The 25320-nt window shown below is 39.9% G+C and overlaps 1 protein-coding gene across 4 annotated transcripts in view; it reads right to left on the reverse strand.

The window, feature by feature from the left end:
- cdc14ab (cell division cycle 14Ab) overlaps nucleotides 1-25320 on the reverse strand; it is a 38519-nt gene that overhangs the window by 12671 nt on the left and 528 nt on the right. The window contains exons 2-15 of one of the 4 annotated variants that reach the window (XM_014410284.3): nucleotides 24131-24221; nucleotides 23552-23627; nucleotides 22464-22556; nucleotides 20951-21030; nucleotides 14676-14742; nucleotides 14256-14318; nucleotides 13429-13516; nucleotides 7463-7693; nucleotides 6720-6858; nucleotides 3775-3955; nucleotides 3080-3180; nucleotides 1565-1612; nucleotides 1355-1471; nucleotides 328-682 (exon numbers count right to left, since the gene is read on the reverse strand). In XM_014410284.3, the coding sequence (XP_014265770.1) occupies nucleotides 328-682; nucleotides 1355-1471; nucleotides 1565-1612; nucleotides 3080-3180; nucleotides 3775-3955; nucleotides 6720-6858; nucleotides 7463-7693; nucleotides 13429-13516; nucleotides 14256-14318; nucleotides 14676-14742; nucleotides 20951-21030; nucleotides 22464-22556; nucleotides 23552-23627; nucleotides 24131-24221 (1730 nt within the window). The remainder of the gene's footprint in view (nucleotides 1-327; nucleotides 683-1354; nucleotides 1472-1564; nucleotides 1613-3079; nucleotides 3181-3774; nucleotides 3956-6719; nucleotides 6859-7462; nucleotides 7694-13428; nucleotides 13517-14255; nucleotides 14319-14675; nucleotides 14743-20950; nucleotides 21031-22463; nucleotides 22557-23551; nucleotides 23628-24130; nucleotides 24222-25320) is intronic. The other 3 variants (XM_024805670.2, XM_024805671.2, XM_076876217.1) reach the window with 3 other exon arrangements.

A 25320-nucleotide genomic window follows, 5' to 3' on the forward strand; every position in this document is an offset into this window, starting at 1 on the left:
TGTCAATCAAATAAACCAGGGCCTTACGAGATTGAACTGAGCGACTCATCTAAAAAAAAAAAAAAAAAAAATCAGTCACCCTGTTTAGCGGGTTATGCAGGGTAAAAACAGTAAAGACCAAAACTATTTTGTGTAGCAGGTCATTAACCTGGTTATGTCATGGCTGAAGTTCACCAATCAAAGTCTGTTCATTTTGCAGCCCTGAGAGTTGCTGCTCAAGTGGCTTAAAGAAATCTGCTGTCGCATCCAGTGTGTTAGTGACATGAAAACAGAAAGCCAAGCAGCACAGAGGGAGGGGCCAAGCTGCTGCTGTGTCAGAGGACTTACAGGTATGGAGCGGCTCAGGTAGCGTCCTGAGGGGCCCTTTGTTGCACTGTAGGGCCCAGGGCCCCTGTAGGGCCTGAAGTCCTGAGGCCCTGGTTGAACCAGACCTTTTCCTGTAGGGGGCACTGCAGGGCTGCTGTATAGACTGATGTTGTTGTTGACTTCATGCTGTATGCTGCGAGGTCCATTACCATAGCGAGAGACAGATGGTGGAGTAAAAGATGATGACGGGGAGCTTAGAGAGATAGAAGACGAGGACGGGGGAGGAAGAGAGGAGTACAGAGTCTTCCTGTCCTTCTCGGTGTCAGCAGCGTACAGATCACTGAGAGAGCTGGCCAATCGAGAGCTCAGATTTGAGCTAAAGTCAGCAGGCAAACAACACACAAACAAATTATTACAACAAACAATACAGCTAATATAATGCAACACGTCTGCTCCATCTGAATTCAAGTCAGTGTAAAGGTGACTACACTGGTTTAAACCGGATTCCTGTTACTTTTGCTTAAATCCATTTAAATCCAGTTTAAACCTGAAACAGATCAGGTTCAATCAGCCATTGTTAAAACACAAGTTGAAAATCAGCCAAGTACTTTTACTAAATGGTAAATGGACTTGTTCTTGTATAGCGCATTTCTACTCAGGGCACTCTTTTCGCAACTTCCCTCAATCACCCATTCACACACACTTTCTATCTAACATTCACACACATTCATACTTCACTGCATCAGACAACCCTAAGAGTTGTTGATCAAGTGCCTTAAAGAAATCTGGTGTTGCATGGGTTAGTATCTTGCATGCAGACTGGAGCAGATGGGACTGAACCACTAACTCTCCAATTAGTAGGTGACCTGCTCTACCACTTCAGCTACAGCCACTAGTACTTCTGACAGGTACTACAGGTAGTGTGTTAGTACTACAGAGCAAGAAAGGAGGCGAGTAGTGAGTTAAGATGAAAAGCAGTAGGTTATAAAGGAGGTGATGTGATGTAGGTGAGATGGGTGTGATAAAGGAGGTCTTTGGGATCACTGACCTCCTGATGTTTGACATTGTTGATGATGGACTCTTCCCGATCCTCTTGGCTGCAGCAGAATTGGAGGATGTCGGGTAATTGGTGGACTTGAGTGGGGAAGTGGCGCCCATTGACAGTCTGGACACAGAGACGGTGATCAAAAGTCACGATTCCTATGTTCTCGTGTGCTCTGAGGAAATCTGTAATATGTTTGGCTGTGAGGAATTGTACCTGAGTGGCTGTGAGGCTGATCTACTGTGCACATTTATCTCCTCCACTCTGAAAAATGACATCTTTGTCAATGCAGGCTCCGAACAAAACTTAAGACAAGACAGACTACATGCCAGTGCCTGAAAAATCAGCCTGCCACCTTTCAGCAGGGGGAGCAGGGGAAGAAGAAGGAGGAGAAAGATAGAGGAGGGTTCACTTGTCCTGGTTTATAAGAAATCCTTTTAGTTCAGTGCCAAGCAGTTTTTCGGGATTCGGAGCGCTTCCTCCAATCAGAACACGCACACTTAGGGCCACCCGAAAAGAGCCTGTGAGTTACTGCAGTGCAACAGTCTCTTGTAGCTTATTCCTTTAAGTGAAACCAATTTAATATCTCAGGAACTGCATTAGGATCCCAGGAGCTCTGATGTTCTGTCCACATATAAAGCAATGTGCACACAGCCTTAAGGTGATGCTTGATTGCCAGTGGAAATTCCAGACTTTGGTTAACTAGTTAACCCTTTAATAAATTTACCACCCCCTCATATCTCAGTCAACAATATCCTTTGCTTTCACTGGTAGTCACTTCAATTGCTTGTGTGAAAGCTGAGAAAGTTTATTTTGGCCACTCCTGCTTCATATCGCCCAAAGTGGTTGTAGTTGTCACAAGCTCTAGAAAAAGATGAACTATGAATCGTTTAAGCGTAAATTAACACACCTAACTCAAAGGCTGAACCAGGGTTGTGTCTACACATAATTATAATAATACATTTTATTTAAAAGCACCTTACAAGACACCCAAGGACACTTCACAATAAGAGTAAAAAACATAACAGAAGAAAGACAGCACGAAGAACACTTAAAAACAAGACAAAATAAACAATAAGTGCACATTCAATATGCACACTTGAACCAATTTCAAGGTTATAATCTGCCTGGGAGCAGAGCAACTGAAGGCTCTTCTTCCCATGCTACTGAGAATTTGCATATGATCAAGGAACTGACCTCCCAGCCCATTGTTCCCTCAGTGGTGCTAGTCTCAGTCATTATGCAAATGTACTGTTTATAAGCTTGGGGAAACCCTCAGTCAGCTGAGTCACTTGGATGAGTGACGAAACGTTTCTCCCACTGAAAACGCTACGTCTAGATGAACAGAATCAACTTTTGGGGACCCTCTCACAAAAATATCATCGCTGCACGGCAGGCTTTTTTCGGACGGCCCTAAGTGTGTGTTCTGATTGCAGGAAGGACTCCCAATCCTGAAAAATTGCTTGGCACTGAACTAAAAATATTTCTCATGAATAACAACAAGTGAGCAGTCCTCTCTCTTTCTCCTCCTTCCTCGTGACTTAAAATCATGTCATCAGACTGACCTCACAGCCCATTAGTTAGTCAGTGTTGCTAGTTTCAACCATTATGCAAATGTACCGCTTATAAGTTGGGGAAATGTGCAGTCAGCTGAGTTTGAAGAGATCACATTTTTCCCACTGAAAAGTTTCAGCTGTAATGGGTGGTACTGATTTGGTTAGCTTTTAGTACCTCAGGGCACTAGTAGTGGCTGGACGGGGGAAGCGTCGGCTCTTTAAGGCTCTCAGTTTGTCTCCCTGAGTCAGGCCCAGCCCACCGTCTGTTTGGTCACCCTGAAACATAAAACAAAAATACCGTATGACAGCTGACATGTTGCACTTCACAATAAGAATAAACTCACAATAAATAAATAAATGATGCTATTAACAATAATAATGACAGAATAATCATAATGATGTAAAAGAAAAACTAACGGCAAGTAAAGAATATCAATGAGTGCCTAATACCTGTGATTAAAAGTGAACCATCAACAAATAGCTGATCCTGACCGATCATTAGTCAAAGACAAAGCTCCTGTTTCCAACTTAATCCTATCACCAAGAAAAGCCTAAGACTAAATAGTCATGCAAAAACTAAACACCAGTTCAATCTTTAAAGCTCAATACACTTAAATAAAAGCGGGTCAGCTTTCAATGTTTAATTGTGCAATATTTTGGGAGTTTGTTGAATTACCTCACAGAAAATTCACTTCTTTGAAATATTGTAATGTGATAAGAAACACAAAGAAGAAACAAGACTTTTTTTTGATAAAGATCACATAATGTGTTTTGATTATGATTATGAATGCTGAAGTTTGAGGGTAAGGACAATTTCAGGTCACATACACAAAGCTTCTTCAATGTGCCTGTTCTGTGTGTGTGTCCTACCTCATGTAGTTGGTCGGAGCTCTGCGATCTGGACAAGTTGCCGTTAGGGTTTGTGTTGATGTGTGTAGGGTTTAATGTGAGCTCCTCCATACTGGTGATGAGATGAGGCATAGCCCTCTCCTCCTGCTTGGCTTTTTGGGAATGCTGATTGTCTCCGAGTGACCACAGCGCTGCCTGCTTCCTGTTAATGCAAACACACATCACTGTTAATGCTACAACTGGTTTTCTTTAAAGATCCTGCTTCACAGTTGCTTAAATTTTGTCTCATGCAAATAAAAAACTTATTTGGATTAATGTTTTTGTCGGATCAAGTTGTTGTCAGCCAGACCCTGGATTTTTTTGCTCTTTGAAGCTATTGTTTGACTGATTAATATAGCAACAAAACCTTAAACCTATTTGGTTAATCTTAAATCTCTTGTGGGTTTGAAGGCTTATTGGATTGAAGAACCAAATAAACAGGATCAATATAACTAGGACAAACTGAGCCTTGTTTTAACTAACTTACAGACAACAGGACCCTGAACTGCAAACTACTATCAAAACATTAATTTGTCACACTGGATAAAACATTGTTTTTGAAGTGATAGATCACCAATTAAAAAACTTAAGCAGTTAAAAATTTCAGCTGTTTGTTGAGTAGCTGCAAAGCTCAGACTCAAACCACTATGTGCTGATTGAAATCTTCACCACGTTCAAACATGTGTTCACAGAAACATAGTTTAATGACAAAACAAACTGAGCTGCTCTATACTAGCCTGCAGTAACTTGGTAATCTGATTACAGGTTTTAAGAGCAAAACTGGATGGTCACACATTAAAGTAGTTTCTGCACTGTTTCAGATGCAGGATGAATACAAGATGAGGCTATTTTGAGGCACTATAAAATTAACTTTATTTTCAACAGTCACCAAAACATAAAACTGAATATATAGAAGTCACCAGTTAAATCTTCTAAAAACTAAATTTAAAAGTCGACTGCCCTATCAGAAGGTTTCTTGAAAAAACAATGATATTACTATCACAATATTTTCTGTTTCACTTCTTTTGGTTTCTTTCTGGGAGTCAGTGCTGGTGGTCATGAGTATCACACCTTCCATTTACTTTCATGTGCTTCTCACATTTACTAGAATACCCGTAACCCATGATCATTCATGTAGACAGGGCAGAATGAATGTGACATTAACTTGTTGCACCATCTTGTGGTACAAACTGGCATTACACCAAACGATAGTTAAGTTTTTTTGTTTATTTCTTTTTTTTACACTGCACTTATGTAGTAGATACAGTGGTGGTCAGAGCTTTACTTTCACAAATCACATGCATGGATGGCAAGGTATTTTTGGATGGTGGAATAATACAGACATCTTTTATGACTGTATTACTACTGTATTATAATTTTGGTGCACAAGTTTGAATTTATTTTGGATTTTCTTTAATGCACACAGAATCAAAATAATACATAGAGGCTCCTCCAAAATTTCTTTAGGAAGTTTTAGATGTCACAGGCCTTTGGTTACTTTCAATAATTAACAGTTCTCTCTCCACTGGCAGTGTCACAGAATACTTAAAGACAGCCTCGGTACAACCATCATCAAAAAATATGGTCTTGATCCCTCTGACCACAACAATTACTGACCCATCTCAAAGTTACCTTTTATAGTTGCATCATGCAACTGAAAAAAAAAACATTCAGGTTCACAGCACTGAGGCTGTGCTTATTATGGTAAAATGACATTGTAAGTGGTGACACTGCTGAAACTGTCTTATCTTATATTAGGGAATGGATGTGTGCAATTAAAAAAAAAAAACTCATTTAGATAAACTGCATCCAAGCATCAAGTCCTTCATTTTTCCTTTATCAGTTTATGCAAAATCAGCTGTCAGTAACCTGGGAGTGATATTCAATTCTAATTTCATCTTTGTGAAACATGAACAAGATCACCAGGTCCTGCTACTACCAAGAAATATCACAAGGACAGGATCACCTGAGAAGGAGAATTGTAGATTTACACAAGTTGGGAAGATATTTTTCCGGACCACTTTCTAAAGAACCATACTTCCCAAGAGCATTACTTCCAAGAATTGTACAAAAGTACAACTTATTTGGATTGGCCGACACTTTGCCAAGGTCTGGACAACGAGCCAAGCTCTCACCCTCAGATGACAGGAAACTGGTGGAACACCAAGTTAAACACAGTGTCCCTATCCACAGTGAAGTGAGTATTGCTTCAGGATGGACTTGGAGGGCGCCGACCGGGGCACTCACTTCAAAATGAACACATTTAAGCTTGACTGCAATTTGCAGCTGCGCACATGGACAAGCCAAATGCCTTCTAGAGAAATGTTTTATGGTCAGATGAGAAAATGCCTGAGCTGTTTAGCCAAAATGACAGGAGATATGTTTGGAGGAGTAAAGGTGAGTGTTTCAAAGAACACTCTACCAACTGTCAAGCATGGTGCTGCTCATGCATCATGCTCTGGGGCTGTTTTCCTGCCAGTGGTACTGGTGCACTGCATAAAGAGGATATAATGAAGAGGAAGAAGAACAACAACTACCTCAAAATTATTCAGCTTCAGCCGAACTCAACAGCTAGATGGTTAAAACCTGTGCCCCCAATCTTTTTTTTTTGTTTGTTTTAAATACGATGTATGACTATATAATCATTCCACCCTGCAAAAAGAGCAGCTACAAAAAAAAACAATTAAAAGCCCAGAATTTCAGTAGCATTAATGCCCACAGTGAGTATATGTAAACTTACCAAAACTATAGATGTTTGTGGACAAAATATGAGTAAATTTTGGAAGCAAGTTAGTTTGATGCATCATACAACTGAATACTGTTTATCTTTACATCTTAAGAATTTGTTTGTTGTTCTTTCTGAAAGATGAAAACACTCACAAAAATGAAAGGCAGAGATACAATCAAACAAATAATGAGAGACCTACTCCTCTAAGAAGTTCTGCTGGGGTCCAATCACAGAGCCCGGTCTGCAGATCCGTATCCATGCGATGGCCTCACCTGCTGTGAAGCGGTAATGTTTCATCAGGTAACAGCCAATTAGAGTTCCCGTCCTGCCCAGACCAGCTGACAGAAAGACAAAGAAGTGAACCAGTGAGTCAGCAGAGAAGTATTAAAGTAGACTTCAAACAGCCTTCTTGTTTGTTTCTATCACAAACTCTGTGGATGAACACCACTAACTCACTGCACCAACTGCAGATAAGTACCACATGCTAAATGACAATAGACTGGTCACTTCCGTTAAACTTCTAAAGCCTGCCTGAAGGGTCTAGGGATTTGGAAAAATCCCCTCACTTGCTCCAAAATGTAAATATTAGGGCTGCAACTATTCATCCTGCCTGCTCAAGGCTGATGCCAGCTATCCTATATTACATATAGCCTTACCTGCAGCAAACAGGGGTAAGTCTAAAGGGGGGCATGGGGTGTATTACATCATATTTATTTCAAGGTATTAATAATACTTTTTCAGATTGAAAGTGAAATAATATAAAATACTGTGTTAAAGGTTTTTTGTTGTCGTTGTTGTTGTTGTTTTAAACAAGTTAATAAAAAGCCATGAGCCAGTAAAACTGTGAGCCACTGACCAGGGGGGGTTTAGGTTGGACACTGAATTATTAATAATATTAATTAACATCTACACCATCAGAACCAGATAGAGGACAGGACATACCCTTGCAGTGGACGGCCACAGCACCATCTGTATTCTCACAGATGTGCAGAAAGCGCCGTGCGATGATGTCGTTGGGTGTGGTGCCATCTGGGAAGAAAAGGTCGTAGTGGCTGAAGCCTGCATCAGTGAAGCGTTTGCCGTCGTAGATCTTCTTGTTAAGACGGATGATAGTAGTCACATTGTGTTTTCTGAAGTATGGGAAGTAAGCCTCAGGAGCATGCAGAGGGTAACCTGCAGTAGGCAGAATGACAATAGATGTCACTTACATCCTTTAATGCTTTTGTTTCATTGGGAGACTAGATTGGCCTGACTTTGGTCAATGTAATCACACCTGGTTAAGCTGTGATGCCACATCATTGTCATTTGACTCAGAACACACTATATATTGTTTCTGCTTATTTGATCCTGGTGTATTTGCCTCTTTTCTCATTTCCTAAGGAGAACAGAGGTGACGAAAAAACAGTCTGTATTGCAACAAAACAAACAAATTAAAAAAGTTTGCTGCTCTATTGCTTCCTTTACCTAGAAAGGTACAACCTAACCCGGATCCAAATAGGTGAGTGCATAAACTATTGCACTAACATGAGACCATTAAAGACAATACTCCTTGGGGTTGCATGAAAAAGCTCAGCAGACTTTTACGCCAGATCCCCAATCTGCTGTGGTGGCCTGTTTGCATAAGCACTTTAATATCACTGGGTGACAAACAATCTACCCAAGATTTTAATGAATATTCCCCTTGCAGGAAATTTTAACTGATCAACTTCTGTGTCGGGCAGTTTTGAATAGATATGTAATTCAGTTCCTCCCAAAATATGAATTAATAGCCCAACTCATCCCAGGAAAATAATCATTTACCAACTTTTTTCTTACTTTATTAGCACTAAACATAAATATTCCTAAATGTTTTTGTAAATGACATCCTTCAACTTGACTCAACTCTACTGTTTCCGTTGTTTTGCATTAAAATTGAATACCACCTCAACATGTGGACCGTTATAGCGATGCATTTAAAAGTTGTGGCATCATTTGTATGTGACACAAAAACAACAACAAGGGCGGATGTCGAGGCGATTGTACGCCTGCTTTTTTTTTTTTTTTCAGGCTCTGGGACCACGCTGTTCGGTTTGGCCATTTCCCTTGCTGCTGAGTTTCAAAATTTGCAGTTTGGATTTTCATGAAGGAGTCATTCTTATGATCATCGAGTGACTAGCCAACCAGTGGCATACAGTGTATAATTTCACATTTTCAGATAGATTCATGAACTAGGTACCAAATGGAAAACCATAGTGGGAAGGGCTGAGGGAGAGCATGGATCTCCGCTACACGCTTAACCAAGACTAAGACTAAGTATGTATTATTGTAGGGTCTACCTTACAATATAAAGCACCACGAGGCAACTGTTGTTGTGATATGGCGCTGTATAAATACAATTTAATTGAACTGAATTGAACTGAATTGAATGAAAGCAATTAACAATCAGCAATCTCTCTTTAAGACAGCCTTTTGACCAAATCTGTCCCCGGGCTTCAAACAGGGAACAGCACAGGGCAGTTGATAACGTGGGAAGATCCCACAGTGGCACAAGCAGGCTAGAAGTTTACAGAAAATTACAGATTTCATCTGGCTATTGGTGAGTGCAAAACTAAATCAACTAGTCTGAAATGAGAAAAAAAATATGAAAAAGTAAAAGTTGTATAGATTTAAAGAGTTAATATGGCTAATGAACAACAGTTTATCTATTTGAAGTGTTTAGATGTACACAGCTTACAACTTGTAAAAGTGAAACTCCGTAACATAAACTTAACCCTACTGGAGTGTGTGCATGTGTGTTAGACTGAAGATTGTAAGAGTGAATGAGAGCCCCAGCTGAGTAGAGACAGGGATGTAGTTTACATATATAATTATTAGAGACTGAAAAGATCTATTAAAAAACAAAAAAACAACAATGAAACATCAATTTCCCTCATTTGCTGGTGATTTCACCAATATTTACAAGCTAAAGGCATTTGTAGTTTACACATTATGCAACACAGTAAACTTATATATCTCTACTAAACGCAGGTGGATGTTAATTTGTCTTTGATATGCCTTTTTACATAAAAATGAAAGATTTACTTTTTTTTTTGGTTATTATTTTATGTGTTACATAACATGACACAACACGACAACGCCAATACCGCCTAGGCCATTTCTATGCCATGTCTACCAGTTCACCACCAGCTCATCACCATGACAGCCACTCACTGGGAATGAAGACTGCTAATGCTTGAGAGAGGGTCCTGGAATAGGAAAGACCCCATCTAAAGCCCACTCTGTCAACATGAAAACCAGGCCTGTTGTACCTACATGCCAGGATACTTAGAAGCCAGTTCAGAAACCCCTTCAACACTTCACTGATGCTTTTGCAGGAGAGGAGTATGTGACCCCGCCATACTTCAGACCTATGCTACAACCATTTAACACTAGTCTCCTGGCACCCAGAGACGGGGATAGTAAGCTGTGTAAATCCGGCATTGTGGTAGTAGCATCTGCTACTCAACACACTCAATACAAGCACTAGCTACAGGACAGTGTTGCTACTTCTTGTGAACTAGTATATAACTGCAGCATAACAAAGTTCCCAGTGACTGCATTGTGCACTCAACTGTGGACATCTGTGAGTAGCAAGACCAGATTTTTGAATGTCATCTGACACCATGTCACCCTATTATATAGGATTCCCTAGTTCCTCCTGACAGGAGCATTGCTGAGCCAGCCAATAGGGCAAACTGAGCATTGTATGGCCCATTGGCCACATCTAGTCCCTTGGTTGTTGCTGACTGGCCCACATGAGGTCAATGGTAAATTAAGATTTAAAGTACATAAGTATACATTCATGCAGTTTGCATGCAGTCTGTGGCAAATCACAACACAACTATATAGAAGACTACTGTTTTTTTAATTTACTAATGGATGCATGAAGATGATTGTAGGGTTTTTACTAGAGATGGACCGATCCGATATTACGTATCGGTATCGGTCCGATACTGACGTAAATTACTGGATCGGATATCGGAGAGAAATAAAAAAATGGAATCCGATCCATTAAATATCAAAAAAAGCACCTCAAAAAACTTGCGACACGGCGTAACTCGGCTCATAACCATAGCACGTCGGAGCAGTATGCATCACGTGATAGAGCGGCTGTGTGTATTTGTAGCATAGCTACCAAACCAGCATTTCATCTCCGAGGAAGTTATCCCCGAGAGAAGTAAAGCAAATGCTTAAGTTCATCTCTGAATGTTTGTAAAGCATTCCCACGTTAAGCTTAACAACCGATATATGGAGCGACTGCCTCTCTCTCCCTCCCTCTCCGGCTGCTACTTCAATCATGAAACTGCTTAATGATCAGCTGATCTGCTTTTCTGTCAAAAGTCCATCTCTCTTCTTTGTTTTTGCCCCACTTCGCGCCAGAAAGAGGAAACCAGCGGCTGGACAACAGCAGCACGTTTAAGCTTGATAAGCTGCTGTTAGAATTGATTTAATATTACTTTCTACACCAGGATCCTTTTCTACGCAGCTGACGGCTGGTAACTGTGCAGGGGCGGATCTAGCAAAGTTTAGCCAGGGGGGCCGATAGGGCATTAACAGGGAAAAGGGGGCACAAAGACATACTTTTCTTTCTTATTCTCATTTAAAATGTCTAGCTTTTAATAAATAATTATCTGAATCTTACACCCAAAGTTTTAATCTGATGTAAAATGTATGGAAGTCCATTACTGTATATAGTAACTGTTAAGTCTAATATACCCTAGTAAGCTATCCGATTGTTCAGTCTGATGTCACTAGCCGTGTCTGGGTCTAAACTCCGCTGCAGGTCCATATATCAAACGATCACTATGGCATTACTGAGAGTTGAAAAACTGTCTAAAGTCTTTCATCTTTAATAAAATGATCAGCGTTCTGCTCTACCAGGTGTAACAATTGAGTTTAACATCCAGGCAGCCATGAAAACGGAATTTATGACATTTAACGGAGTTAGAAGTTAGCAGGGAGTTAGCTCGCTAGCTTCTATCTAAATACAATATAGCATGTCCTGACTGCGGGGTTTTGGAAACAAATTAAAACGTACAGCTCTGTTATCACTTCCAGCATAAATGAAGACAGAAAACTAAACAGCAGTGACGTTTGTAGGGTTACTGAAGTTGGGCTAGCTGGTATATAATGATGTGCTACGTGACCGCTAGCGACACAGCTATGTTAGCTTAATATAAACAAGCTAACTTTTTTTCCCACTCGATAAAAGTTAACGTGAGTGTTGTCGGTGGTCAGGAACAAATGTAATCGCATGGCAGGATGCTGTAAAAGGACCAAACTTCAGCCAGGAGAACAACTGAGATCCATCCACATATGAGGTTAGTCATTCATATACTGCTGCATGGGCTGGGCTGTAGTTTCATCCTAAGGTTTTAAAAACTGAGCTTAAATAAATGATTAGTGGTAATAAAAGCCGAGGGAGGTCAACAGTGATCACTGACTGTTTTAGGAGCTTTTTGAGATCAAATAGAAGAAAATACATAACATTAAACATGTTAACAACACAAAAGCCATATTAAACGCAGACTACTTTAGACCCGGAAGTAGGATTCGTCGCGTCATCACTGAACAACCGGATAGTATTTTTCCCTTTGGGAAGATACCATCTGTGCAGTCTGCAAATCTGTTGAAGAAAGATGTTGAATCTATTTAATTATTCTTGAAAAATAATTTATTTCTGTGCATTTTTTTTTTCACACTGCGTCAGATTAAAGTTGATTACGTCAATTAAGCATCATTTTGCTGGGTGTTTGCAACCCTATTAGTTAGATTGCTTAATATTTCTGCTAAGTACTCTTTAAAATACCAGAATAGGGATGATGGTGTAGGTTTAAGTTTATTAGATTGATCAGTTTTGCTGAACTATGAAATATTTTGGGTGCAGTGTATTTTTTTTTTACATACAGGTATAACAGAATAGCTTTAGTGTTGTTGTTTATTTAAACTTGAGTATGAACTTATACAAAATGCAGCAAGATATTAAAAAAACATTTTTATTGATTAAAAAAAACACTATATCGGATTCATATCGGTATCGGCAGATATCCAAATTTATGATATCGGTATCGGACATAAAAAAGTGGTATTGTGCCATCTCTAGTTTTTACTAAAATATGGAATTTTAAGTATTTATTTTCTGTCATCGGCAGCAACATAGCCAAGCGCTTAGTTTGTGGAGAACAGAGAGCTGTGTTTCAATCACTATGAGGCCCAATGTGCAGACAAAATACAAGAACCTGACTGTTTGCAAGCGGGAACCACACAGCACACAATGCAACGGACGCTTACGTCGCCTTCTGCGGGTGGTGGGCCTACAGGTATGTGGGCCCATGTCCCTTTTCGGGTTGTGCCCGACCGGGCCCTACAGACTATGGACCAGCCACCAGTAGCTTACCCTCAGGCACCCTCCCTGGGCCTGGCTTGAGGGCGGGGGCCCTAGTAAGCCTATCCCAGGCAAAGTAAACTGTTCCCTGGATCTTCTGCTCTTAGGGGTTTTTGAATCATTCAATTTGCCATGGGAGACACTACCAGGGGGCAAAAACATTTCACATTTTCCAATGCCTAACTAACGTCTACTCTTACCAGTAAAAGTTTATAACGACACAAAATGAATACTGAGCAGACTGAGTTTAACTTATTGCCCCGGACCTCATAATTCGTGTAAATTAAATGCTCATCCCTGGTATACCCCAGCTGAGGTAATGGTATCTGACCTTCTGATGATGTAACTGGAGGTGTTCTAACCCTAAACCCACTCCACCCCCCATTTCCACAACCGACAAAATTGATAACAGACAAGAAAATGATAATATATGCTAAAACAACACACACCCGACTCCCTTGCTATTGCAGAAAAGACAGGCTGCAGTCTGAACACGTTCACTCACCGTTCTCAACTTTAGTTTTAGGATGAGGACCACTGAAGGCCAAAAACTTTCCTGGTACAATCCAGTTCAGATCTCCATTCTCCACGCGCTACCAACAAAAAACAACAACAACAAAAAACCTTTAGAAGATGTAGTCAAAATTCCATTAAGAGTAAAAGCAAGCACACACATCAGATTAACAAAGCTAATTACAAGACTATCAATTATTTAGATCATGAATGAATGCTTGCAGTTCTACGCAAGAAATGATGATGAAAATCCTGAATATTTGTCAGTTAAATTTTAACTAATAATGCCCTGAGAGCTGTACTTAATCAAATTAAGAAAATTACAAATACGAGTGGTAGATGCTGTTTATGTAAACAAGGGGAACTTCCTGTATATTTATGTGTATTTCCATCAATATTTGATATAGATAAGAAGCGACAGGGGTCTAAGATGTACCTGTGTGCCAAGCTTGCTTGCTCAACTCATGATTTTGCGCATTATAGTAAGATTCTTTCCATTCTGCAAGGGGTGCTTTTGTCTACATAATGTGAGAATAGTAAACATCCTTTTAGTCTGCAAAACAAACACGCTGAATTTTGTATTAATTTTGTGCTGACTTTCTTTAAAACAAATCTTAATTCATTACAAATGTAGACAGAACTCAGTTGGAGTGACTCTCTTCGTGTTTTGCTTTGATGTCTAAAGTTATATGACTGTCAACCAGGCTCAGATTGGTTTTTTGTCTTTCTAAACCTTTCCCTTCTAACTGAATTTTAAAGACTGACTTGATGAAGTAAACACTGGCAGCAGCTGGCAACTAATGATGCGAGTATTCATACCTCATAGTGTTCGTACTCGTCTACATCAAAGGTTTCGAAGTTGAAGAAGCCATGCTGCAGAGCCTGAAACACAGAATGATTGACTCTGTAAACAACTGAACAAAACTGAGGGCAGAAAGATCGGCAACAAAGCTGCAAGATGGCTGCAGTAATGGTCTAGCAGAGCAATAAAATATAAAGATATAAAAGATATAACAAAAATGTTAAAAATGTAGAACTCAGTACATTACAAGAGTAATTTGATCTATGTAAATGTAACGTGTGTAAACTGTACTATAGACACTAAAAGAAACAGAAAATGTAATAATGCCCACAGAAAAAAGGTAGTGTGGAACATCTACTGTGGGAAAAAAAATGTCATTAATCCAATAAACTAAGATTTTAAATTCAAGTACTCAGCAGATGGCACATTGACCTCACCTTCCTGATGCCCTGCAAGCAGTCCAACACAGTCAGGTTGAAGGTACAATTCCCAAAAGAAGCATCCCTGCAGAGATACATATTGTGAAGACACCATACATTCATATAAATGGCCTCCTTGACTGCCCGCCCAAACCAACGTTCCTCCCACCACCACATCCTAGTCATTGAGAGAGCGTCCACTGGCCTGAAGGTGTGTATAGACTGCGTAGTCCTGACTTGATGAGTTAGCTTTTATCTGCTGCGCTTCGCCAGAGGTTGTTTGGTTTCCCCGATGTATAAATCATGGCAATCCTCCTGGCACTTCACAGCGTACACTATATTACTCTGTGTTGGGAGACCCGATCCTTGGGGTGCACCAATTTTTGGCGCAGCATGTTTTGGGGTTTAAAAGACACAGAGACGCTGTGTTTAGAGAAACTGTATCTTAACTGTTCCGAGTCCTGACACATAAGGGATCGCTCCAGGTTTTCGCTTATGCAACAGTTTTCCTTCTTTTATTGATATGTACACCATCCAAGTTTTAGGTGACCATGTGGGTATTCCAAGAAGTAGGTTTGGCTATCAACTCTGAGTTTGTTAACCCTGAGATGAGGGACACTCTGGTTTTCTGTTCCAGAAAGAGCATCAACTTCAATCCTGAATCAGTTACCAGGGTAACACACACCTGGGGCCCGTTCTTCGTACGTCGCTTACTACATCCAAGATCAAATGACACATCCAAGACCAAATCATCGCGCTAACCGTGAGCTCGCTATTCCGGTTCTCCGAACACACCTGTTGTTGACGATTAGTACAGCTGGATGAAGTAATGTGAGATCACTGGGTGTCGTAAAAGGAGCTACGCATCGATAGTAGAAACATTGATCGGCAACCCTCTGATTGGTCGGCGAAAATGTCGAAGGAGCGCGCTCGGTATTTTTCGGCAGCAGAGCAAGAACTCTTGAGTGAGGGATTTCAGGAGTTTCAGAGTTTAATCAGAACGCAAGGCTGCAAAAGCAAGGAGAGAGGGCTGGCAGAAAGTTACTGACAAATTAAACTCGTAAGTAATTTAATAATAACAATAATAATAATGGAGTGGATTTATATAGCGCTTTTCAAGGCACCCAAAGCGCTTTACAATAGCACTATTCAGTCACTCTCACATTCACACACTGGTGGAGGCAGCTACGGTTGTAGCCACAGCTGCCCTGGGGCAGACTGACAGAAGCCAGGCTGCCATATCGCGCCATCGGCCCCTCTGGCCAACACCAGTAGGCGGTAGGGTAGATTTATTATATTACACTATATTATCCAATATTATATTACATTATAATATGTTATATTATATCCCCTTTCAGATTAGAGCCACAACAGGACCCACTAGAACATGGGAACAAGTAAAAGTGAAATATAAGAATATTCTACAGAATGGTAATATTTATCACTTATATTGCTTTTCGTCTCTTGGAAAGAGACCCTGAAATAATCTGTTTGTTTGTTTATAACAGCAACCAAGAAAAGGGCAGAGCAAAAAAAGACAGGTGGTGGTCCTGCACCCCCTCGTCAACAAGTTGGTTAAGTGAATAATACCCTCACGGGAAAATCGATATCTCTCTATGAGCACACTGTCGCGCTGAGCTAAAGGATCCTGTCTATCCCGCAATATACGCTGAATTCTGAAAACTCTCCTTATCAATCTTGCACCTTCCGCAATGGGTGGCTCGCGTATACGGACAGGACATGGCTGCGACAGACTTCCCAAATCCACCTTCGCTTTTATAGCCGTGGTCTCTCATCTTGATTACATGGAGTAATTTGCAATTACTACTCTGAAATATGAATTACATCTGTAATAATCACATACATGTAATAGAATGTTAATAGTACATTTCCCTTTTTTAGGGAATGACCTGTATGTATCTGTGTGAAATCAATAAAAGGATCAGGTGCTGCATTATCTTTAGTTACATTGATGTTTTTTATTTATGGTGAAACAGTGGTGGAATATCGCTGTTGCTTTCGTATAAATGAAGCAGACATACCTGCGTGGCCGCGATCTAATCCTGTTTACATAAAGTAAGCCTGCTCCCGAGCAGGTTTACGCTTACGGATCTGTTGCTATGACAGCAAGTCCCGGATGAGCTTCGGAGAACCGAATGATCCAAGATCACGCGAAAGAACGAAGAACGGGCCCCTGGGGTCCGTTCTTCGTACCTCGCTAAGTAAGTTAGCTGGATTTGATTGTTGACGATTTCGCGTGATCTTGGATCATTCGGTTCTCCGAAGCTCATCCGGGACTTGCTGTCATGGCAACAGATCCGTAAGCGTAAACCTGCTCGGGAGCAGGCTTACTTTATGTAAACAGGATTAGATCGCGGCCACTCAGGTATGTCCGCTTCATTTATACAAAAGCAACAGCGACATTTTACCACTGTTTTACCACAAATAAATATTATCAATGCAACTAAAGATAATGCAGTATTTGATCCATTTATTGATTCCATACAGATACATACAGGTCATTTCCTAAAAAAAGGGAAATGTACTATTAATCATTATATTTCATGTATTTGATTATTTCAGATGTAATTCATATTATAGAGTAGTAATAGTAAATTACTTCGTGTAATCAAGATGAGAGACCACGGCTATAAAAGCGAAGGTGGATTTGGGAAGTCTGTCGCAGCCATGTCCTGTCCGTTTACGCGAGCCACCCATTGCAGAAGGTGCGAGATTGATAAGGAGAGTCCTCAGAATTCAGCGTATATTGCGGGACAGACAGGATCCTTTAGCTCAGCGCAACAGTGTGCTCATAGAGAGATATCGATTTTCCCGTGAGGGTATTATTCACTTAACCAACTTGTTGACGAGGGGGTGCAGGACCACCACCTGTCTTTTTTTGCTCTGCCCTTTTCTTGGTTGCTGTTATGAACAAACAAACAGATTATTTCAGGGTCTCTTTTCAAGAGACTAAAAGCAATATAAGTGATAAATATTACCATTCTGTAGAATATTCTTATATTTCACTTTTACTTGTTCCCATGTTCTAGTGGGTCCTGTCGTGGCTCTAATGTGAAAGAGGATATAATGTAATATAGTATAATATGATATAATATAATATAGTGTAATATAATAAATTTACCCTACAGCCTACTGGTGTTGGCCAGAGGGGCCGATGGCGCGATATGGCAGCCTCGCTTCTGTCAGTCTGCCCCAGGGCAGCTGTGGCTACAACCGTAGCTGCCTCCACCAGTGTGTGAATGTGAGAGTGAATGAATAGTGGCATTGTAAAGCGCTTTAGGTGCCTTGAAAAGCGCTATATAAATCCACTCCATTATTATTATTATTACATTACTTACGAGTTTAATTTGTCAGCAACTTTCTGCCAGCCCTCTCTCCTTGCTTTTGCAGCCTTTGCAGTGTTCCCTTGCGTTTTAATTAAACTCTGAAACTCCTGAAATCCCTCACTCAAGAGTTCTTGCTCTGCTGCCGAAAAATACCGAGCGCGCTCCTTCGACATTTTCGCCAACCAATCAGAGGGTTGCCGATCAATGTTTCTACTATCGATGCGTAGCTCCTTTTACGACACCCAGTGATCTCACATTACTTCATCCAGCTGTACTAATCGTCAACAACAGGTGTGTTTGGAGAACCGGAATAGCGAGCTCAAAGTTAGCGCGATGATTTGATCTTGGATGTGTCATTTGATCTTGGATGTAGTAAGCGAGGTACGAAGAACGGACCCCTGCTTGCTGGCAGGTTTTCTTCAACAGCCTGAGTTTCCCTGACTCCTCCCCTCCTGCTGCACCTGAACCAGCTGACAGACATCAATTCATTTCATCATTCATTAAGTTGCTATCGGGGTGCATAGGTGAGTCAATTAATTTCCAGAAGTTTATGTTTGAAACAAATACTGAAACCCATTTTGTGTATTTAACATGAACACTTTTACAGACATTCTGTCATCATTTATTTATACACAGATTTATAATAATCTCAGAATAAAATATAAGTAGTCTCCATCATTTTAATTGTGACTGTGTGAATATGAATGCACCTGTCAACCTGTTTTTTAGTTAAATGTGAAACTGTGACCATCAGGGAGCCCATCATCTGTTAATGAAGGGTGATATTAGATTAAATTATAAATGCTTACACCGGGAGTTTGTCTTTAAGCATTTTTATCCAATAATGGAATTCTCTATTACTATTATTGGAATTGTTCATAAGCAGCAAACGGTTTTATTTATTTATTTTTAATAAAACAGACCTGAGGGCAGAGCCACTCTGGGTAACTAACACCCAAGGTCCATCAGTAAACTGTGTCTGATCCATTTTTCCACATTCAGATCTTTAGTTTCTGTTTTCACAAGTTTTGTCGCTCTCTTCTTACAGCTGAATAATTACATTTAAAATCAAAAGTAAAATTAGTATTTTTATCTAATGAAAGTTCTTATTGGCCTAAATCATGAAAGCAGAGCTGTTGCAATTTAAATATTATATAACAAACTATGAATGAAATAATGTGTTTTGACTGTGATGATGACAGAGTGGCCCAAACAGATTAAAATGACTCTTCTTCCCTCCTGTTTTTATGGATGAATATCTTGGTCAGCACTGACGTGTGTTCATATTCCTCGGTTCATTGGATTAAAATTGAGGCGCTGCACTTTATTTACCATTTATTTAACAAAAAAAACAACAACAACAACACACTGCTCCAACATCTGGTGTGGCAAAAACAGACATGTCATTTTTATTTTAAACATTCTTCTTATTTCTGTTCAGACCCAGACACCCAAGCTGCACCTCCAACAGATGGCCTCAGTCTTTAGGAGTAGTGTTTGCTGCAGCTGCTTCAGGGGTCTGAATCCTTTATAGCTACAACTTAATGGAGCTGTGATCAGACACTGAACGTTTCACTACTAACCCTCCCTGGAAAGGTGGGCCCTACCCATCATGTTTAATCCATTAGCAGCCAGGTGAGACCTCAAAGCTTCTCATGAGGCCACCAGAAAAACAGAGTCCTCCTCCGTTCAACAGCACACTCAGCTGTTATGTAACAATTCAGTGAGTGACAACAAGAAGTCCTTTATTGTAAGCACGCACTCTTACACAGAGCTCATCTGCTCTGGGTCGGTCTCTCAGTGACTGTTAGCTGTGGTATACAAACTGCTAACACGCTTCACTTAAACGATAGCTGCATCCCTAAACTTATTTTAGTAAGAATGACTTTTGTTTTATTAATGACAAATGTTAAATATTCAGAGGAAAACCACAGGTCTTTTAGAATAAAAGATAAAATAAGATTCACACTCACTCACTCACTCACACACACACACACACACACACACACACACACACACACACACACACACACACACACACACACACACACACACACACACACACACACACACACACACACACACACACACACACACACACACACACACACACACACACACACACACACTCTAAGCTAAGGACTAAAAATGTACCTTACTCTGTGTTCTTGGAAAGCTTTTCGACATCAATAGGAGGACATTTTTGTGCTGCTGAAAACACATTATGGTGGTGTCGCCATTAATTGTTAAAAATAATAATTTGGTGTTGAAGTTTTTTTTTTTAGTTTTGTTTGGCTTAGCGTTAGTAGACATGTTTGTTGACATGACCATAATAGAGTGATAAAAATTAGATTTGGGGGATTTTGGGCAAACGCTACCTTTCTACTTTTGGATATTCAACATTGTAACCGTACAGCTTTGGTTTAATGCCACAAAATAAGATAATCCCATCAAAATAAAGAAATTTGCATCTCAATACTGATACCAGAGAAGTCCTCTGAAAATATTTTATTTTATTAAACTTCCACAGAGATAATAATGCATTCAAATTATTAGAAACAAATAGTGCTACAGTAGAAAGCAAAAGTGTATAACCAACATATGCTTTCTACTAGCCAAGAGCATTGTAAGGTAGGGGCGGCTAGGTCGCCAGCCTGAAGACAGATCTGTTGTTGTTGTTTGCTTCACAACATTTAACTCAGCTCATAAGAACACTAAATACTATTATTTTTCAGACAAGTCACCATTTAATTTTGGAAATGCAGCACACAAATGGAATAAAAAAAGAATTCTTATTTTGAATCAACCTTGTCATTTGTTGTTTTGTTTGTTTTTTGTTTTAATCTCCAACTTGAACTGCAAGTTATGGATCTTCAACAGTGCTGGTACAGATGTCTAGTATGGTAAATGTACTTGCTGCAGTAATACTACTGTTGAGAGACTCACCTGAAAGGCAGGTAAGCAGCATTTGAGCCTGAGATCAAAGCTCTGTAGGCTTCTTCTGGGGTCTTCTTCAAGTAAATCACCTGAGGACAGATATTAATAGAGAATGCATTTAAAAAATGCTGAATGTTTTTAAGAAGCTAAAAATTGATACCAAAACATAGTTTTGTACAACTTTGGCTATAAAACGGATCAGAATGATGACGGAAGAAGCTGAAGATTTAACAATTGTTTAAGGGTTTATTTCAATGTAGTGACAAGATAACGTGCACAGAAATCACAGACTGATTAAATGAGGCGACAGGAACTGAAATGTGGAGAATCCAGCAGCACTGCTCACTGAGTCATGAGAGAGTCTCATCCATGAAAATCAAAACCACCTTTTTTGAAACCTGGAAATGACGGAAATGACTACAAAAAAAAAAAAAAAAAAAAAAAAAAAAAAAAAAAAAAAAAAAAAAAAAAAGCAGTAATCCACGAGTCTAACGAACACACCGTTGTGTTTAGCGCTGTCTGCTGCTGTTTTGGGAGATCCCCCCAAAATTACCTCTGACAAGAAAGCCTCATTTCTGCTCTTTAATACAGAAGAATTTTAAACTTTTACAAATGATGCCAAATTGCAAAACACTTAGCTCAGTCTGTAATAAAACCTCTGTAACTTTGCTCTGCTTCACTTAAGCAGCATCAGGTAATGTTCATATGCAGATTCATGGTTTTCTTCCATTTTTCATCTACTGCAGAATGTTTTTAAGGTGGTTATCGGCTATAAAAAGCCAGGCCAGGAAAATCTGCTTCATGTTTTTTTCTGCATTTTATCTTCAGTTACTTTGACACAAAGGCATCTGCTGTGATGCTTATACCTCTGAAGTCTCACAAGTGTCAGCTTTGTTTTTAATATGGATATGTACTGATAAATGATCAGAATTATAATATTTCTGACTGAGTCAATATTGAATCAAATCGAGACCTTGTGAATCAGAATCAAATTGATTATAGAAATCAGTGGCAATACCCAGCCCCATTGCTGATGGACAGAAGCATGTGCGCAGTTGATATCCATTAGTGATATCCATTAAAGAACAGTCATAATGAACACTTTGAAGATTATTGCTGAGTTTTTGTAGATTACATTTTTTTCCCCCATTTAACAACATCACTGCTGAGTATTTGGTAGTCTAAGGAGCTTGGAAAGTATTTGGTACACTTTGTCCTCTTTAGTGTTATGCACTTCCGAAAGTAAATTAAGTCAACTTAAATGCCTTAAGCTGAATTACACCTTACATAGTTTGAGATCAAGTGCACCTATTAATGGGCCTGCCCTTCCATTGTGTGCGTGTGTGTGTGCCGATGATGTCACACAACTGACAAATTAGTTCAAAACACTGCAAAGATGATCAAAAACAAAACACATGTCACTTGTTCTTCTTTCCTTAACTTTTTGTTTGTTAGCTTCACCTCTCCTATGAAAAGCTCTGATTTATACACAAAGATGGATAAGAAGCAGAGATGTACTCACAGCATAGCCACCAATCAGCACAGCCGCGTTGGATCTCTTCCTTTGATCGAAGCTGGTGTAATGAACAATTCGCTTCCTGGTCAGTGTGAATGACTGTCAACAACAAGAAAGAACCCACGGTTAAACAAAGTGGACATGAAACACTAAATGCATAAAGACTAATTTACACCATGGAGCCCTGCTCTCAAAAACTGACATATATGTAACTGTAGCTGGAATTAAGAAATAAGTGCTTAAAGGGGATAAGCTGGAGGAGGTGGCTGGGGAGAGGGAGGTCTGGGCCTCTTTGCTTAGGCTGCTGCCCCCGCGACCCGGCCTCGGATAAAGCGGATGAAGATGGATGGATGGATGGTGCTTAAAGTTGAGTTTTAAAAACATGTCTAGTGCCATCTTCTGTTAATACCAAACATTAAGTCATCAGGTCGGTTAGTTGGTTGCAGTCAGACTTACATGGGTTTATGTTAGAAAAGTAGTAACAGAACCAAAAACTCATGGGTCACTTTTGTGCTGCACCCGGCTGTAAAAATGAGTTTTGTTATAACTGAGGATATACTGTCTACTTTCACTCTTGCTCTTTAAGCAGTAAGTGCTTCTTCGTTGATTGGGTAGCTGCACCGAAATGGTAAAATCCATCTGTTAGCCATAATGTTTAGTTTTGTAAAGCACCTTAAAAATGAGGACCGTTTTGTTTTTGCTTGCACGTCTGTCGGGTAAGTCCTGGAAAAGTTTGAGGCTGCAGTGCACAAGTGAAGGCAGCAGAAGATGTGCTGCCTGGTGTGGGATGAACACGTAGCACAGATCAGTGTTTATATGGGCGTTTTGAGAATGAACATAGGCTGTGGATCCAGATCGTCCAGTCAGCTGGACGTCATGACAAATGACAAGAAGAATGTAATCACTGTGGCAACGTGCAAACAAAAAACAGAGGTTTGAAGTCAGAAGGAGGAGTGGAAATAAGATGACACAATCTCACAGCAGGTTCACTCACTGCCACAGAGTGAACCTGCTGTGAGATTGTGTCATCCTGCATCTGTCCTTTTGCATTCTGGGGCATTCCTGCACAGGGTGAGGCAGCAGTAGAAACTCACCTTGAGCTTCTTGTTGAGCTTGCAGCAGTATCGGTACAACATGGCCAGGTTCAGAGGCCCAAAGTCTGCGTAGAAGCTGCAGACACAAAGGACATAGAATATACAGTCAGTCAGACTCCTGCTGGCTGAAAAGGAAAGTGATACAGAGAGTGAAAGTCTCCATTTAAATTCCTGAAGTACGGTATTTCTCCTGTAAAGGGGTCACGCTTCAACATTTTAACTGTCCAAGCAGGACTAACTTCTTTTAATGTTCAGTCAGGCCTCTAAAATTTCCAGTCATCAGCATCCAGAAAAGCACTCAGTTGCTTTTATCCCTTTTACTTCATTAAAAAAAAAAAAAAAAAAAAAAAAAAAAAAAAAAAGTAAATAAATAAATATTACACTGTTGAATGCATCTCACCTCTTTCACCTACTATGTGTGTGCCAGGTTACACATGCACAGCTCAAATCCTTGGTACACTCTTCAAATACAACATTAAACACACTCGTTGACAAAGCTGGTTACAAATGCCTGGCTTTGCAAGTTGTATATAAAACACACATAGTCAGAATGCAGTGCAGCAGGTGTGATATACTTACTTTTCATACACAAACTCGTCATCAGTGCAGAAGTAGTGTGTGTTGGCTGTGCTTTTGGGTTTACTGCGTAACGTGGCGAAATACAGGCGCTCTGTTAGAGACAGATATGAAAGGCAGTTAGATTTGCTGATTGTGGAAATCACTGCCTTTCCATTGTATACCACAACTTGCTGATAAGTTTTGAACCTTCAACGCTTACCAAAAAACACACAGGTCAACTATGGGCATTCTGCTTCTTCTACTTTTATGTTGTGCTGTTCCTGTATGTCTACAACTCTGAAATGAGGGTTTAGGAAGCTCGTCTCTATGTAAAGAGCTTAGCTTTATTTTTATTTTTTTAAACCCACAAGAACATTGTAGTGCAACACAGTCTGGACTGATTATTGCTACAGTTTGATCTTCTGGAATTCTGAATTTAACTTCAGAGATTACGAAAGCCTAATAAAGGCAGCAGGAAAAGGAAAAAAAAATGGGGCAGAGTGAGCAACATTTTAGGTCCAAACATCTCATTCATTTCTGAAATCCAAACCTTAGTGATGAAGCATATTTTTCACCCTCTCATCCTTGTTTATACACTAGTATGAGACACAGACACACACTCATAAAAGATGGCATTGGTTTTGTTGCTATGTTTTCACCAGCTCTTTCGCTCCGCTTATCAGCTCTGAGTGATGCACTGAGTTATTTAGTTACACACAGTAAGCTTACAATGGATTTCAGAAAATTCGGTTTTTTTAGTTTAATTCATAGCAAAACTGATCAGTGTTACTGGAGAGGGAATACAGTGTAGAACTCAGTGTAGAAAAACGTTTTTATGCAATGCCTGCCTCTCCACAGTGACCTTTCTGTGTGCACGCTGAATCTACTCGTATACGACAAACGACAAGCTGTCATCTCTGTTTAAAACACGGAGTTGGCAGCCCTGGGGACTCCAAACAGTGCAGAGGATAAGGAACTAATCCAAGGCTAATTCTACAGAATGCTGCTGCTAGGTGTACAGCACTGTTACCCTCTTTAGAAGCATCGATGACTGATCAAATCTGAGAGGATGCCACAATCTCTATTTCAGCTCAGTAGGCGCTGAGCAAAGTTATCCATCAACATCACTTTATATAAAACCAGTCACCAATGGAAACAATCACTAACCTGCTGTGTAATGGCATAAAGTTGATTTTCTATTTATAGGATTT

This window comes from Maylandia zebra, linkage group LG17 (assembly GCF_041146795.1).
Source record: "Maylandia zebra isolate NMK-2024a linkage group LG17, Mzebra_GT3a, whole genome shotgun sequence".
Classification (NCBI taxonomy): domain Eukaryota; kingdom Metazoa; phylum Chordata; class Actinopteri; order Cichliformes; family Cichlidae; genus Maylandia; species Maylandia zebra.